The sequence below is a fragment of the Aulonocara sp. 'chitande type north' Nkhata Bay genome, linkage group LG9, assembly GCF_057382095.1.
Source record: "Aulonocara sp. 'chitande type north' Nkhata Bay isolate Kocher_YH1m ecotype deep benthic linkage group LG9, A_spYH_male_GT1.1, whole genome shotgun sequence".
Classification (NCBI taxonomy): domain Eukaryota; kingdom Metazoa; phylum Chordata; class Actinopteri; order Cichliformes; family Cichlidae; genus Aulonocara; species Aulonocara sp. 'chitande type north' Nkhata Bay.
Window position 1 is genome coordinate 10,180,363 of NC_141352.1, and position 17,535 is coordinate 10,197,897.

The following is a 17,535-nucleotide window of genomic DNA, read 5'->3' on the forward strand; positions in this document are numbered from 1 at the left end:
CCAGCAATGGCTGGTGCATCATTATTTGTCACAGCACAATGTAATGCCAATGCCTCGCTCATCAAAACACTCCTTAAAAACCTTGCCAATACCCTCACGTGGTGTGAATAAGGCACGGCGGGACCACAGATCATCATTTAGAGCGTGTTTTCACACGGCGGACGTGATTGCAGACCTGCACGGCGTCGCCGACCACGCCTCACCACACCCCACATCACGTTTTTTCAGGCATCGGGGTTAAGCAGAAGAGTTCCTCTTGTACTTCCACATCACAGGATCTTACCAGAACAGCCAAACGTGGAACCTCACTGATATCAACGCTTTTGTCCAAAGCTACACTAAACACCTGGGCTTCTTTCAAAGCAGCTGTTTGTTGGGCTCTGACATTGTTACCTATTTCCTGGATGTATCATTCCACAGTTCTGGCTGATGCAGGTATGTCTTGAATCCTTGCTTTAATTGCATCTTTGTTTGGAAGCCCATTAAATAACATCTCTGAGCTTGAGAGAAAAGCCTCCTTAATAAATTCTCCGTCTGTAAACAGCTCTCCATGTTTAGCAATGCACTGCCCAATACGAAAACTTACTTATGGTCCATGATGTTTAGCAGCTGTAAAAACGTGCAAGAGTACTTGCTTGCTTCTCATATCTTGACACAGCACGTGTAATTGATTCAACTTTCTCTGCCTCATACTTGAAGCTTCTTGATCTTTCATCTCAAACTGTTGTTTAACATTGGAGGTCTGGCAACCAACACTCTCAAGGCAAAGGGCACATATAGCATGATCTTTCTGTTGCACAAAACCCCAGTCTTCTGTCCAAATTGGCATAAAAGTCCAGGAATTACCTTTTTTTGCTCGCTTTAAGGCCATATTATACAGGACTGGCTAGCTAGCAGCATCCCTCTCCCCTGTAATTTTTAGCCAATTGGAAAATCTCCTCCTTGAATCGCTACCTTAGCGTGGTGGAGGGGTTTGTGTGTCCCAGGGATCCCAGGGGATATGTTGTCTGGGGGCTTTTGCCCCCTGGTAGGGTCTCCCATGGCAAATTGGTCCTGGGTGAGGGACCAGACAAAGAGCGATTCAGAAGACCCTTATGAAAAGAACATCGAGCGAACAGTTAACCCGCCCGGGATAGGGTTACCGGGGCCCCGCCCTGGAGCCAGGCCCGGGGAAGGTGCCCAAGGCGAGTGTCTGGTGGTGCCTTAGTCCATGGGGGGGTGCTGGAAGGTGCTCCACCTGGAGACTTCAATGCTCACGTGGGTAACGACAGCGAGACCTGGAGGGGCGTGATTGGGAGGAACAGCCTCCCTGATCTGAACCCGAGTGGTGCTTTGTTATTGGACTTCTGTGCTAATCACAAATTGGCCATAACGAACACCTTGTTCGAACATAAGAGTGCACGTGGCACCAGGACGCTCTAGGCCGTAGGTCGATGATCAATTTTGTAATCGTATCACCAGACCTGCAAACATATGTTCTGGACACTCGGGTAAAGAGAAGGGCTGAGCTGTCAACTGATCACCACCTGGTGGTGAGTTGGATCAGGTGGCGGGGGAGGACGCTGGACAGACCTGGTGCACCTAAACGCGTAGTGAGGGTGTGCTGGGAACATCTAGCAGAGGCCCCAGTCCGCGAGATCACACACGCACACCTCCGGCAGAGCTTCAACAGTTCGGAGGAGTTCGGAGAGGCCATGGAAAAAGACTTTTGGACTGCCTCGAAGAGATTTTGGCAAACCGTCAGGCGTCTCAGGAGGGGAAAGCGGTGCTCTACCTGCACTGTGTATAGTGCTGGAGGAGCGCTGCTGACGTCGACTGAGAAAATTTTCAGGCGGTGGAAGGAATACTTCGAGGACCTCCTTAATCCCACTGACACGTCTTCCGAGGAGGAAGCAGAGTCTGGGGATGAGGGGAATGACCCGCCAATTTCCGGGGGCGAGGTCACTGAGGCAGTTAAACAACTCCTTGGTGGCAGAGCCCCTGGTGTTGATGAGGTCCGCCCTGAGTTCCTGAAGGCTCTGGACGATGTAGGGCTGTCCTGGTTGACACGCCTCTGCAATGTTGCGTGGAGATCAGGGGCAGTACCTGTGGACTGGCAGACCGGGGTGGTAGTCCCCATCTTTAAGAAGTGGGACCGTAGGGTGTGTTCCAACTACAGGGGATCACACTCCTCAGCCTCCCTGGGAAAGTCTATGCCAGGGTGCTGGAAAGGAGAGTTCGTCCGCTAGTCGAACCTCGGATACAGGAGGAACAATCCCTTGGGGTGTCCTGTGGGAGGTGTTGCGGGAGTATGGAGTGTCTGGCCCATTGCTACGGGCCATTCGATCCCTATACAACCGTTGCAAGAGCTTGGTTCGCATTGCCGGCAATAAGGACTCGTTCCCAGTGGGTGATGGGCTCTGTCAGGGCTACACTATATATATCCAAGCTATATGATCATAATTATAATATTATAATATAAGAATAATATTTCTGATAGAGTCAAAATCAAATTGAATTGGGACCTGGTAAACCGACCTAATTGCTCTTAGGACCAAAGAAGCTTCTCGGAAGATAGTTGAAACATCTTCAAGGAAGTCCAGTTGCCTTCCTTTCAGTGCTCTTTAGACTACCCAGTAAGGTTGGGTGAAATGTAAAAATTTTCCAACCAACAATCGTCAGTCCACTAACTGAGATATTCGCGCATGCGTAGACTTTTTGATGGGCGGAGCAATGTAATCATCCACGGACTGATTTGCGGAACACAGAAGAAGTCCAAACATGGGCGAACTTATTGCCACATTGCACACTGGAAGGTGCAGATAGATTTCCTGTCAAATTTGTATGTTTTTAAACGTTTTGTTTGGAGGGAATATTTTACCTTATTTGCTTGTTTGTTCCAGTATTAATAAAGATACTATAAATTTCGTTCTTTGAATTCTTTTGGCAGCAAAGAAAGCTGAAAAAAATTATCTTTATTTTACATTTCCGGAAACGGAGACCCGAACACATGAACACACACGCTCAGGTCTGAAAGCAGTAGCAGCCAGCATGGTTATATATATTTCCGCTGCACGTCACACACACACCCTCAGTTTACTCAGTTCCTCTTTCTTTGTGTCAGATTTCAGGTGCAGCTCTGCACTAAACTTCCTCTTTTTTTTACTTCTCCTTTCTAAAGTCTGTTGCCAGGGCAACTTGTCACCTTCCGACCTAGATCTTTGTCACCTCTGGGCCTGGTTTATAAAGGCCTCTATTATTAAAATACATGAAACAATCTAATCAGAAAATAAGCATTAAGAATATATATATATTTAAATCCTAACAATACTTTTTGGATTATTCATTTATTTGAGATGCACTAAATCACACTGAAGACTTAACTCTACGCCAGACTTTTATTTTCTTCTTATGTTCGCTGGAAAAGACCTTTTGAAATTTAACTTATTTGTTGTTTGGACAAGCGTGTAAAACATAAACACTAGAACAGCCTGTAAACATGGTTATACTGGAAAAAGAAGCCAGTTTCTCTTTGTTTCCCTCTCCACCATTGTGGTTATTATATTTGAATAAAATGTTTTTGGGTTTTTCTGAACACAGGCTACTGCCTTGCTTTCTATCTGTTATGACTTTGAGTAAATGGATTGCTGCTGCATTTGAGAGCACTATGATGAGGGTGCCGTTAAAACAGCGCTATTATTTAGTTCTCGTGACTGCTTCTATTAGCTTCAACCAACATCATTAGCAAACTTACTCTTGGGCAAATAAATACAGTGCAAAAAAACCCCCAAACATCCATTTATTTTACTTAAACAAGCAGCTGTTTTTTATGTGTATTAAAGCTATATAAATATTTAACAGTGCAAATGCAAATTCCTTTCTGAAAGTTTAACCAAAAGGCATTTCCAGTAGAAATGGGCTGACATATCCTGAGCATAACCATGTATAACATCCACTGAAGTTAAAAAGAGGTGCTTTGCTACATTAAACTGCAGTGTGCCAAATAAAAAAGTCAAATATGTATTTTTCGGACCACAAGGTGCATGGGATTATTAGGCACATTAAGCGAAACAAAGCAGTCAGATAAATCAAACTATTCAACTCATTCTTCTTGCTTCCTCTACTTCTGTACCATTGATTCATTAATTCTGTATTCTATCACAGCTGCTCTATTCTCATGTTGTTCATGGAAAGCACTCCAAGGGATCATTAACACCGCCCAAAAGATCACTGGCTGCTCTCTCCCCACACTGGAAGTTCTACACAACGTCCACTGTTTTAAAAAGGCCCAAAATATCATAAAAGACACCTCACATCCTGGCCACTCCCTGTTTGAACTGTTGCCCTCAGGCAGACGGTACAGGGCAATCAGCTCAAGGACTAACAGACTCAAACACAGTTGTTATCCAACTGCAATAACACATCTGAGTACTACAAAAAAATGTCCATCACGCCACTCTTGTGTTAATCTATGCACGGTCTGAAGCATGTGTGTGGGAATGTATGTGAATGTTTTACTGTTACGTCTTATTAGTATTTTAAGTATTCTATCTATTTTATTTATTGAATTTTATTGTTTTATTTATATTTTGATATTGCTAGGGATGATGCAATGATCGGGGACCATTCTTAATTTCATTGTTCTTGTGACAATGACAATAAAGTTTCTGATTCTGATTCTTGTTGCAGTATATTAATGACTAACCTCATATTGTGGATGGATTATCTTAGTTGTTCTCCTGACTGAAGTTTGGTCTGTTTACAGCATCCTGCCATGCGATTGCATTTGTCTCTAACCATCAGGAACCTTCACGTTAACTTTTATTGAGTGGAAAAGTGTTAGCGTTCATCCTCCAGCTTTTCTGTTTATGTTATGCTAACATAGCTGTGTCGCTAGCGATCATGTAGCACATTACATACCAGCTAGCCAAACTTCAGTAACCCTACAAACGTCACTGCTGTTTTGTTTCCTGTCTTCATTTATGTTGGAAGTGATAGCAGAGCTGTACGTTTGAATTTTTTCAGAAATCTCTCAGTCAGAACATGCTATATCATGCTTAGGTAACTAGCGAAACTAGCGAGCTAACTTCCGCTAACTTCCTGCTAACTTCTAACTCTGCTAAATGTAATGAATTCTGTTTTCATGGATGCCTGGGTGTTAAACATCATAGTTACACCTGGTAAAGCAACAGCGCTGATTGTTTTATTAAAGATGGAAGAATTTAGACAGTTTTTAACTCCTAGTGATATTCGTTTGACTTCGGGACCTTAAAGGAGTTTAGGACCCAGATTACTCCCAGATTTACAAGCACCTTAGTGCAAAAAAAAATGTGCTTTGTTGTCTATCTGACGAACAAACACCACACCAGTTAAGTTGCACCATTTTTACAAACTAATTCTGGTTCATCCGTTTCACTCAACAATCTGCTTTCCCCCCCATTCTCATTCTCAATTACCACCGTGCTTTTTCGTCACTGCGCATGCACGGTCTACCCATATTCTACCGCAATATTTCATTTTCTTATCGTTGCCTAGCATTGTACCAGTATTACCGTGAACGGTATAATATGGCGCAGCCCTACATGCAAACACAATTTAATGCGAAGAGTTGATCCAAAAAGTCAGTCTTAAATAAGAAGATAACAATATACATACATAACTCACAGTAACTGCACTTGCAGTTTCTTTCTGGTGTGGATCTGTTGGTGGATTTTAAGGTAACGTGGAGCTTTAAAGGTCTTATCACAAACGTCACATTTATAAGGTCTCCCAACAGTGTGGGTAAACATATGGTGTTGTAAGTCTTTATATTTCACAAACAGTTTACCACACTGGTCACAGCAGTAAACGTCATTTCCAGTGTGAATGCGGAGGTGAATATTTCGGCTACTTAGCCAGCGGAAGGTTTTTCCACAAATGTGGCAGCTGTACGCCTTAAATCCGGAGTGGATAACTTGATGATGCTGTAAGTAGGTATGGCGAGCAAAAGCTTTACCACACTGATCACAGCTGTACGCCTTAACTCCACTGTGGCTGAGTTGGTGTGTTTTTAAGCCTCCAGCGTGGGTAAAAGATTTTCCACACAAGTCACAGGTGTATGCTTTAACTCCACTGTGGATGAGTTTGTGTGTTTGTAAGCTAACAGCCTGGGTAAAAGATTTTCCACACAAGTCACAGGTGTATGCTTTAACTCCACTGTGGATAAGTTGGTGTGTTTGTAAGTTAACAGCCTGGGTAAAAGATTTTCCACACAAGTCACAGGTGTATGCTTTAACGCCACTATGGATAAGTTGGTGTGTTTTTAAGCTTCCAACCCAGGTAAAAGATTTTCCACACAAGTCACAGGTGTATGCCTTAACTCCACTGTGGATGAGTTGGTGTGTTTGTAAGTTAACAGCCTGGGTAAAAGATTTTCCACACAAGTCACAGGTGTATGCTTTAACTCCACTGTGGATGAGTTGGTGTGCTTTTAAGCTTCCAGCCCAGGTAAAAGATTTTCCACACAAGTCACAGGTGTACGCTTTAATGCCACTGTGGATGAGTTGGTGTCTTTTTAAGCTTCCAGTGCGGTTAAAAGATTTTCCACACAAGTCACAGGTGTATACTTTAACGCCACTGTGGATGAGTTGGTGTCTTTTTAAGCTAACAGCGTGGGAAAAAGATTTTCCACACAAGTCACAGGTGTACGCTTTAACCCCACTGTGGATGAGTTGGTGTGTTTGTAAGCTTCCAGCCCAGGTAAAAGATTTTCCACACAAGTCACAGGTGTATGCTTTAACGCCACTGTGGATGAGTTGGTGTGTTTTTAAGCTAACAGCCTGGGTAAAAGATTTTCCACACAAGTCACAGGTGTATGCTTTAACTCCACTGTGGATGAGTTGGTGTCTTTTTAAACTTCCAGCCCAGGTAAAAGATTTTCCACACAAGTCACAGGTGTACGCTTTAACTCCACTGTGGATGAGTTGGTGTCTTTTTAAGCTTCCAGCGTGGGTAAAAGATTTTCCACACAAGTCACAGGTGTACGCTTTAATTCCACTGTGGATGAGTTGGTGTGTTTGCAAGCTTCCAGCGTGGGTAAAAGATTTTCCACACAAGTCACAGGTGTACGCTTTAACTCCACTGTGGATGAGTTGGTGTGTTTGCAAGCTTCCAGCGTGGGTAAAAGATTTTCCACACAAGTCACAGGTGTACGCTTTAACTCCACTGTGGCTGAGTTGGTGTCTTTTTAAGCTTCCAGTGTGGTTAAAAGATTTTCCACACAAGTCACAGGTGTACACTTTATATCGACTGTGGATGAGTTGGTGTGTTTTCAAGCTTCCAGCCTGGGTAAAAGATTTTCCACACAAGTCACAGGTGTATGCCTTAACTCCACTGTGGATGAGTTGGTGTGCTTTTAAGTTTCCAGCCAGGGTAAAAGATTTTCCACACAAGTCACAGGCGTATGCCTTAACTCCACTGTGGATGAGTTGGTGTGCTTTTAAGCTTCCAGCCTGGGTAAAAGATTTTCCACACAAGTCACAGTTGTATGCTTTAACTCCACTGTGGGTGAGTTGGTGTCTTTTAAAGCTTCCAGCCCAGGTAAAAGATTTTCCACACAAGTCACAGGTGTACGCTTTAACTCCACTGTGGATGAGTTGGTGTGTTTGTAAGCTAAAAGCCTGGGTAAAAGATTTTCCACACAAGTCACAGGTGTACACTTTATATCGACTGTGGATGAGTTGGTGTGTTTTTAAGTTTCCAGCCAGGGTAAAAGATTTTCCACACAAGTCACAGGTGTACACTTTAACTCCACTGTGGATGAGTTGGTGTCTTTTTAAGCTTCCAGCCTGGGTAAAAGATTTTCCACACAAGTCACAGGTGTATGCTTTAACTCCACTGTGGATGATTTTGTGTTTTTTTAAGTTTCCAGCCAGGGTAAAAGATTTTCCACACAAGTCACAGCTGTACGGTTTAACTCCACTGTGGATGAGTTGGTGTGTTTTCAGGTGTTCAGCCTTGGTAAAATCCTTCCCACGCTCATCACAGCTGTATGTTTTCTCTCCCTTTCTTCTGTGAGGTTTGTCGGCCTCCTGAGAGCGCTGACTTCTCGCTCCATGTTGGTCCTGCAGTGACAGAGATACAAACAGAGGCAGTGAGTGAAATGCAGTCTACTTCTTCTTCTTCTTTGTGTTTAACGGCAGTTGACATCCAACGTAAAGGAGCATTACCACCTCTTACTGTTCCGGAGTATGGGTCAGACAGTGAGTTTACAAGCTGTATCAAAACAAAAAACAAAAAACAAAAAAAACCCTACACTCTTTCATAAACACCTATATCCTTCAGAAACCCCACCAGTTCCCTCACCTGTGCCCTACTACCCTCCAACACACTCTTCAGATTAAATTCCCCAATTCCCCACTCCTTCAATCTATTCTGCAGAACTTTCCTCTGCACATCATAACCCTTACTGCGGTGTAAGGGTATTACATGCTCTACTGTCTCCATCTCCTCCTGGCACACTCCACAAAGCCCCGTCTCATGTTCTCCTATCATCTGTAGTGTTTTATTCAATGCACAATGTCCCAGTCTAAGCCTGGTAATGACCACCTCATCTCTCCTATTACCCCCATAAAACCTACTCACTGCCACCTCCCTCTTAAGATGATACAATTGCCTGCCCGTACTCCCTGAATCCCACCGCTTCTGCCACTCCTGAACAACCTGCCTCCAAACAATACCTTTTGCTTCAGATCCGCTGCTTGTAATTTCCATCTCAGTCCTATTTTTAGTCAACGCTCTTTTCGCCAACCTATCCACCTTTTCATTTCCATTGATCCCTACATGAGCTGGCAGCCAAAGAAAGTGAATATTGCCACCACAACACCTTATTCTGCTGATAGTCTCCAGAATAGCATACAGCATGCCCTGCCTTGTCTTCGAACAAAATGATTGTAGACTTGAAAGAACAGCTGCCGAGTCAGAACACACTACCACCTGCCTGATTTTCGAACACTCTACCCATTTCAATGCTACCAAAATTGCTACCATTTCAACCGAGTATACTGCCAGTCCATCTGAAGTGCGTCTGTGTATTCCAATATTTTTTGACGGAACTGCTATTCCAAACCCTGTACTTCCAGTAACTGGACTTTTAGCACCATCCGTGAACACATGAATACAGGAGTCCACAGGAGGGGTCTCCAATAATCATGGGGGAACCACAGAGAACACTACTGCAGGACATATTTTAAATTCATACACCTGACACTCCTTAGCCCACTGATTCCCCACCTTTCCAAAATGATCCTTCTGACTTCTTCCATACTCCCAGCATTCCAAAAGTACCTCCTTTGTGGGATGTGCGTCACCATGACCACCAAGATGAACCCAGTAATTCACCGATACTTGCTTCCTCCTAAGATCTAGGGGCATTTCTCCCATCTCCACCTGTAGGGCACCAACTGGAGACGTCTTAAAAGCTCCACAGCACACTCTAAGGGCTTCCGATTGCAGAACATCTAAACTTCTCAACACATAGGGAGCTGCTGAACCATATGCCACACACCCATAATCAAAGACCGACCTAATTAATGCCTGGTAAAGTCTTTTCAAAGCAGAAGAGCTCGCTCCCCAACCCCTCCCAGCTACACACCTCATAACATTAATAACTTTTTTGCATTTGTTTCAATCCGGTCAATATGCTCCCGCCATGTCAGTCTCAAGTTAAATGCAGTCGTGGAACAAACTGAAACTCCATTAGTGGAATCAAAGATGTCAACAAACACGTCGTAGGTGTGTTACCACCACCTTCTGGTGATATTATCACATTACAATTATGAGTTACAATGAGAGTTGTGACGTGCACACAGTTTCAATAACAGAGATATTTTTGCTCACCTTTTGGGTTGAAGTCATTGTTTCCTCTGTAGTGGCTGAGCTGAATCTAAATGGCTCATCGCCTCCTGATGATCAGCTGGAACAAAAAATATATTTATATGTATTTCATCCTTGACCAAAAGAAGCTGTGATGGAAAGCTCAAATTCAATTCAATTCAATTTTTATTTATATAGCGCCAAATCACAACAAAGGTCGCCTCAAGGCGCTTCATAGATACAGAGAAAAACCCAACAATCATATGACCCCCTATGAGCAAGCACTTTGGCGACAGTGGGAAGGAAAAACTCCCTTTTAACAGGAAGAAACCTCCAGCAGAACCAGGCTCAGGGAGGGCATCTGCTGCGACCGGTTGGGGTGAGAGAAGGAAGACAGGATAAAGACATGCTGTGGAAGAGAGACAGAGGTTAATAACAGATATGATTCAATGCAGAGAGGTCTATTAATACATAGTGAGTGAGAAAGGTGACTGGAAAGGAAAAACTCAATGCATCATGGGAATCCCCCGGCAGCCTACGTCTATTGCAGCATAACTAAGGGAGGATTCAGGGTCACCTGGTCCAGCCCTAACTATATGCTTTAGCAAAAAGGAAAGTTTGAAGCCTAATCTTAAAAGTAGAGATAGTGTCTGTCTCCCGAATCCAAACTGGAAGCTGGTTCAACAGAAGAGGGGCCTGAAAACTGAAGGCTCTCCCTCCCATTCTACTTTTAAATACTCTAGGAACATCAAGTAGGCCTGCAGTGCGAGAGCGAAGTGCTCTAATAGGGTGATATGGTACTACAAGGTCATTAAGATAATATGGGGCCTGATTATTTAAGACCTTGTATGTGAGGAGCAGGATTTTGAATTCAATTCTGGACTTAACAGGAAGCCAATGAAGGGAAGCCAAAACAGGAGAAATATGCTCTCTCTTTCTAGTCCCTGTCAGGACTCTTGCTGCAGCATTTTGGATTAGCTGAAGGCTTTTCAGTGAGTTTTTTGGACATTCTGATAATAATGAATTACAGTAGTCCAGCCTGGAAGTAATAAATGCATGAACTAGTTTTTCAGTGTCACTCTGAAACAGGATATTTCTCATTTTAGAGATGTTGCGCAAATGGAAGAACGCAGTCTTACATATTTGTTTAATATGTGCGTTGAAGGACATGTCCTGGTCAAAAATGACTCCAAGGTTCCTCACAGCGTTACTGGAGGCCAAGTTAATGCCATCCAGAGTAAGAATCTGGTTAGATACCATATTTATAAGCTTTTCAGGGCCGAGTACAATAACCTCAGTTTGATCTGAATTAAGAAGCAGAAAGTTAGCGGCCATCCAGGTCTTTATGTCTTTAAGACATTCCTGCAGTTTAACTAATTGGTGTGTGTCATCTGGCTTCATGGACAGATAGAGCTGGGTGTCATCTGCATAGCAGTGAAAATGTATGCTATGTCTTCTAATGATAGCTTGAAGGCCTGTGGTACATAGCCGATCATTAGAGATAGGTTGATCATATTTAAGATAGAAGAATTAATTAATGGCAGGACTTCTTTAAGCAGTTTTGTAGGAATGGGGTCTAAAAGACACGTTGATGGTTTGGAGGAAGTAATTATTGAAGTTAACTCAGAAAGATCAATTGGAGAAAAAGAGTCTAACTTAACATCAATGGTACTAAGAGTAGCTGTAGATAATATTACATCTGTGGGATGATTATTGGTAATTTTTTCTCTAATGATAAAAATTTTATTTGTGAAGAAGTTCATGAAGTCATTACTAGTTAACGTTAAAGGGATGGTTGGCTCAAAAGAGCTCTGACTGTTTGTCAGCCTGGCTACAGTGCTGAAGAGAAACCTGGGGTTGTTCTTATTTTCTTCAATCAGTGATGAATAGTAAGATGTTCTGGCTTTGCGGAGGGCAGCAAACTATTTCTCCAGGCTAAATGATGATCCTCTAAATTTGTGACATTTCCTCTCCAGATTACGAGTCATCTGCTTTAGGGTATGTGTTTGAGAATTATACCACGGAGTCAGGTACTTCTGATTAGAGACCTTCGTTTTCACAGGAGCTACAGTATCCAGAGTCGTACGTAGTGAGGAGGTGAAATTATTAACAAGATAATCGACCTCTGTTGGGGTAGCGTTCAGATAGCTGCTCTGCTCTGTGTTGGTACAGGGCATTGAAGATGATAACAGTGGGTGGATTATATTCTTAAACTTAGTTACAGCGCTTTCAGAAAGACATCTACTTTGATAAAGTCTACTCTTCACCGCTGTGTAATCAATTATTGTAAATGTAAATGTTATCAGGAAATGATCAGACAGGAGAGGGTTTTCAGGAAACACTGTTAAATGTTCAGTTTCTATGCCATATGTTAAAACAAGATCCAGAGTGTGATTAAAGTGGTGGGTGGGTTCTTTTACATTTTGAGAGAAACCAATTGAGTCTAATAACAGATTAAATGCCATGTTGAGGCTGTCATTTTTAGCATCTACATGGATGTTAAAATCACCCACAATAATTATTTTATCTGAGCTCAGAACTAAATTAGATATAAAGTCTGAGAAATCAGACAGAAACTCTGTGTAAGGCCCAGGTGGACGATAGATGATAACAAGTAAGACTGGTTTCTGAGTTTCACAGCTGGGGTGAACAATGTTAAGCATCAGGCTTTCAAATGAATTAAAAGTCTGTCTGGGTCTTTCATTAATTAATAGGCTGGTGTGAAAAATTGCTGCCACACCGCCCGCTCGGCCTGTGCTTCGAGATTTCTGGTAGTTAGAATGACTCGGGGGAGAGTCATTCTAACTAAGTCATTCATGAGAGCATGAGGGTGGGAATGGATGTTTGTATATGTGTGTGCCTGTATTTCTGTGTCTATATGTCAGGTTGGGTGTCAGGCGCCACCTCTCTGGGGACATCTCAGGCCCTCCAAGGTTTGGAGGCCTATCTCCCCCTACCACCACTTCCCCTGCCAGTGGCGGACCCCCTCAGACATCGGTGCGTTGGTGGTTCTTTGTGTCCGGGGGTGGGCGTCCAGGTACACACCGGCTCACTCCTTGACGGCCGCTTATCGGGGCCTGGAGCCTGGGGCTGGCTCGGGCCACTTCGGAGGTGGGGTGCCCCCGGCCTCTCGGCCTGGGGCTCGGTCACTCAGGCACGGCTGGCTGCCGGCGGAGCTCACGGGCGCGTCACTGCAACTCCCCCGGGCTTCTGCTCCGCGGCTGCTGAGTGAGCCCTCATCTGGGACTCTCCTCAGCTCTTTCTGGGACAGTGGCGCGGCTGCCCCTCTGTTGGTCTTCCTTGGTCTCTTGTGTTCTGGGGGCCTCTGGATGTCTGGAGTTTTGATCTCCTCCATACCTGCTTCATGCCCTGGAGGACGGGGCTGTGGCCCCCCCACACCCTCTAGCAGATCATTACATGAAGGAACCTTTTAAAAAAACAAGCGCGTCCATGCTCACAGGTGTACACACGGGTGATCACACCCACAAACTACACCCTTTTTGGCTCCTACCTCAAAGCACACTGTGTTCTGTTGATCTTATGTGCTGCACAATAATGTTTAATATTTAGTATTTACTGTCATATTCCCATATATCATTGTGATGTTGTTTATTCTATTACTCTTGTTCTCTTCTGCTTGTTTTCTTCTTTCTTTCTCAGCAGGTGACCCAGGTGATTGATATATGCATTTTTTTTTCTCTGCCCGTTCTGTTGGTTTTTGTCTTTTGCCCTTCTCCCCCGTCCCTCTTCTCAGCTGTTTCTCTTTCCCTCTCTCTTTCTCCCCTTCTTTCCCCCAGTCAAGTCTGTCCCGTATTCAGTAAGTGAAAATAAAATAAACAATAAAAGGTGAATCAAATGGACCATTACGGCAAGGCTGGGATGGTCAATTTGGTAAAGTAAATCCGTTGGGCATCTTTCTTTGCCTTTAGACAACAATTCTGATGGCAAAAGAGCCAAACGGGACAGGCAAAAAAAAATAAAATAAAAAAAAAGAATGACTCGGGGGTGTTGATTCATTTAAACTAACATAATCATCCTGCTGCAACCAGGTTTCTGTAAGGCAGAGTAAATCAATTTGTTGATCAATTATTAAGTCATGTACTAACAGAGACTTGGAGGAGAGAGACCTAATATTTAATAATCCACATTTCACTGTTTTACTCTTTGGTTCAGATGTGGATACTGTATTGTTCTTTCTTTGTAATTGTTTATGTTTAAGTTGTTTGTTTTTGGTTTTTAGTTTGTTTTTTGTCTTTTTGGAAGCTGACACAATCTCTATGGAGATGGGTTTTTGGGGTAGCAGGAGGAGAGAAGCTGCAGAGAGGCGTGTAAGACTGCAACTCTGCTTCCTGGTCCCAACTCTGGATAGTCATATTTTGGGGGGTTTAATAAATTGGTCCATATTTCTAGAAATGAGAGCTGCTCCATCCAAAGTGGGATGGATGCCGTCTCTCCTAACAAGACCACATCGTTTCTGGGACACCACTCAGACAGCCAGCAATTTAAGGAGAACATGCGGCTAAACATGTCACTCCTGGTCTGATTGGGGAGGGGACCAGAGAAAACTACAGAGTCCAACATTGTTTTGGCAAAGTTGCACACCGATTCAATATTGATTTTAGTGACCTCCGATTGGCGTAACCGGGTGTCATTACTGCCGACGTGAATTATGATTTTACTGAATTTATGTTTACCCTTAGCCAGCAGTTTTAAATTTCCTTCAATGTCGCCTGCTCTGGCCCCTGGAAGACAATTGACTATGGTTGCCGGTGTCTCTAGCTTCACGTGTCTGAGAACAGAATCACCAATTACCAGAGTTTGACCCCCAGCGGGTGTTTCGCCGAGTGGGGAAAAACGGTTAGACGGTGTACCTGGGGCTTCTGTTTAGGACTATGCTTCCTCCTCACCATCACCCAGCCGCCATCTTTCCCCAGCTGCTTGGGGTCTGCCGGGGAACAGCTAGCGGGGCCTACGCCATCTTCGGCTGCACCAGCTACAGGGGCCTGGCTAGCTATGGGTGAATGAAGGGTGCGAAGCAGAGTCTCCAATTCAGTAATCCTGGCCTCCAGAGCTGCAAATACGCTACATTTGTTACAGATATCATTATTGCTAAAGGAGGCCGAGGAGTAACTAAACATCTGACACAGACCTCTCTGCATTGAATCATATCTGTTATTAACCTCTGTCTCTCTTCCACAGCATGTCTTTATCCTGTCTTCCTTCTCTCACCCCAACCGGTCGCAGCAGATGGCCGCCCCTCCCTGAGCCTGGTTCTGCCGGAGGTTTCTTCCTGTTAAAAGGGGGTTTTTCCTTCTCACTATCGCCAAAGTGCTTGCTCATAGGGGGTCATATGATTGTTGGGTTTGAGGCGACTTTTGTTGTGATTTGGCGTTATATAAATAAAATTGAATTGAATTGAATGAGCAAGAAAGAGCAGGAGGGACAGGTGAAGTAGCCATGGTGCTAACGAGTCGGCTACGAGCTAGGCTAAGCTAGCGAAACAGTACAGAGAAAGTGAGTGAATACTTTGGCTATAAATTAGGTAGTGAGTACACAGAAAGTGTGCTTCGGATGAAGCACGTGAAGATTATACTATGAAAAAGAATGTATTTAAAAGTTGTTAATTAAATTGGTAAGCAAATAAGCTACTCAGAAACACCACTGTGTTTGAGCAGGAACAGGAAGTGATACTATACCGCAGAGCGAGCGAACACCAAGTGACAGCGCCACCAAGAGTCAGGACCACTCAAACTAAATGTCTTCAGTCAGTGTGTCAGCCTTATTAAATTCCGTTCTTTTGAATTCTTTTGGCGACAGAGAAAGACTGGACTCAGAGTGGTCAAGCTAAAAAAAAAAAAGATATTTCCGGAAATTGAGGCCTGTCACACTAACACAAGCTCAGGTCTGAAAGCATTAGAAGCCAGAATGGGTATACAGTGGGGCAAAAAAGTATTTAGTCAGCCACCGATTGTGCAAGTTCCCCCACCTAAAATGATGACAGAGGTCAGTAATTTGCACCAGAGGTACACTTCAACTGTGAGAGACAGAATGTGAAAAAAAAATCCATGAATCCACATGGTAGGATTTGTAAAGAATTTATTCGTAAATTAGGGTGGAAAATAAGTATTTGGTCACCTCAAACAAGGAAAATCTCTGGCTCTCACAGACCTGTAACGTCCTCTGTAAGACGCTTTTCTGTCCCCCACTCATTACCTGTATGAATGGCACCTTTTTGAACTCATCACCTGTATAAAAGACACCTGTCCACAGCCTCAAACAGTCAGACTCCAAACTCCGCCATGGCCAAGACCAAAGAGCTTTCGAAGGACACCAGGAAAAGTATTGTAGACCTGCACCAGACTGGGAAGAGTGAATCTACAATAGGCAAGCAGCTTGGTGTGAAAAAATCAACTGTGGGAGCAATCATCAGAAAATGGAAGACATACAAGACCACTGATAATCTCCCTCGATCTGGGGCTCCACGCAAGATCTCATCCCGTGGGGTCAAAATGATCATGAGAACGGTGAGCAAAGATCCCAGAACCACACGGGGGGACCTGGTGAATGACCTGCAGAGAGCTGGGACCAAAGTAACAAAGGTCACCATCAGTAACACACTACAACGGCAGGGAATCAAATCCCGCAGTGCCAGACGTGTTCCGCTGCTGAAGCCAGTGCATGTCCAGGCCCGTCTGAAGTTTGCCAGAGAGCACATGGATGATACAGCAGAGGATTGGGAGAATGTCATGTGGTCAGATGAAACCAAAGTAGAACTTTTTGGTATAAACTCAACTCGTCGTGTTTGGAGGAAGAAGAATACTGAGTTGCATCCCAAGAACACCATACCTACTGTGAAGCATGGGGGTGGAAACATCATGCTATGGGGCTGTTTTTCTGCCAAGGGGACAGGACGACTGATCCGTGTTAAGGACAGAATGAATGGGGCCATGTATCGTGAGATTTTGAGCCAAAACCTCCTTCCATCAGTGAGAACTTTGAAGATGAAACGAGGCTGGGTCTTCCAACATGACAATGATCCAAAACACACCGCCCGGGCAACAAAGGAGTGGCTCCGTAAGAAGCATTTGAAAGTCCTGGAGTGGCCTAGCCAGTCTCCAGACCTCAACCCCATAGAAAATCTGTGGCGGGAGTTGAAAGTCTGTGTTGCTCGGCGACAGCCCCAAAACATCACTGCTCTCGAGAAGATCTGCATGGAGGAATGGGCCAAAATACCAGCTACTGTGTGTGCAAACCTGGTAAAGACCTATAGTAAACGTTTGACCTCTGTTATTGCCAACAAAGGTTATGTTACAAAGTATTGAGTTGTATTTTTGTTATTGACCAAATACTTATTTTCCACCCTGATTTACGAATAAATTCTTTACAAATCCTACCATGTGGATTCATGGATTTTTTTTTTCACATTCTGTCTCTCACAGTTGAAGTGTAGCTCTGGTGCAAATTACTGACCTCTGTCATCATTTTAGGTGGGGGAACTTGCACAATCGGTGGCTGACTAAATACTTTTTTGCCCCACTGTATATATAGTTCTGCTACACGTCACACACACAGTTTCGATCAAAACAACTCCTTCTGGTCTGAGTAATGTGTGTGTGTTACTTGGTTCCGCTTTTTCCCTCTGGTTTCCTGTGTTCTATTAATATGGCGCTGCAGCTCTATACTTCCTATTTCTTAACTTCCCCT

The 17,535-nt window shown here is 43.8% G+C and overlaps 1 protein-coding gene across 1 annotated transcript; it reads right to left on the reverse strand.

Annotated features, from left to right (window-relative positions):
* Positions 1-2,506: 2,506 nt before the first annotated feature.
* On the reverse strand, positions 2,507-10,418 carry LOC147321622 (uncharacterized). Its single transcript, XM_086305656.1, has 2 exons — positions 9,856-10,418; positions 2,507-8,081 (listed from the first exon to the last, which is right to left on the reverse strand). The coding sequence occupies exons 1-2, from the start codon at positions 9,871-9,873 to the stop codon at positions 5,640-5,642; spliced, it is 2,460 nt and encodes an 819-aa protein (XP_086161782.1). The 5' UTR covers positions 9,874-10,418; the 3' UTR covers positions 2,507-5,639.
* Positions 10,419-17,535: the final 7,117 nt, after the last annotated feature.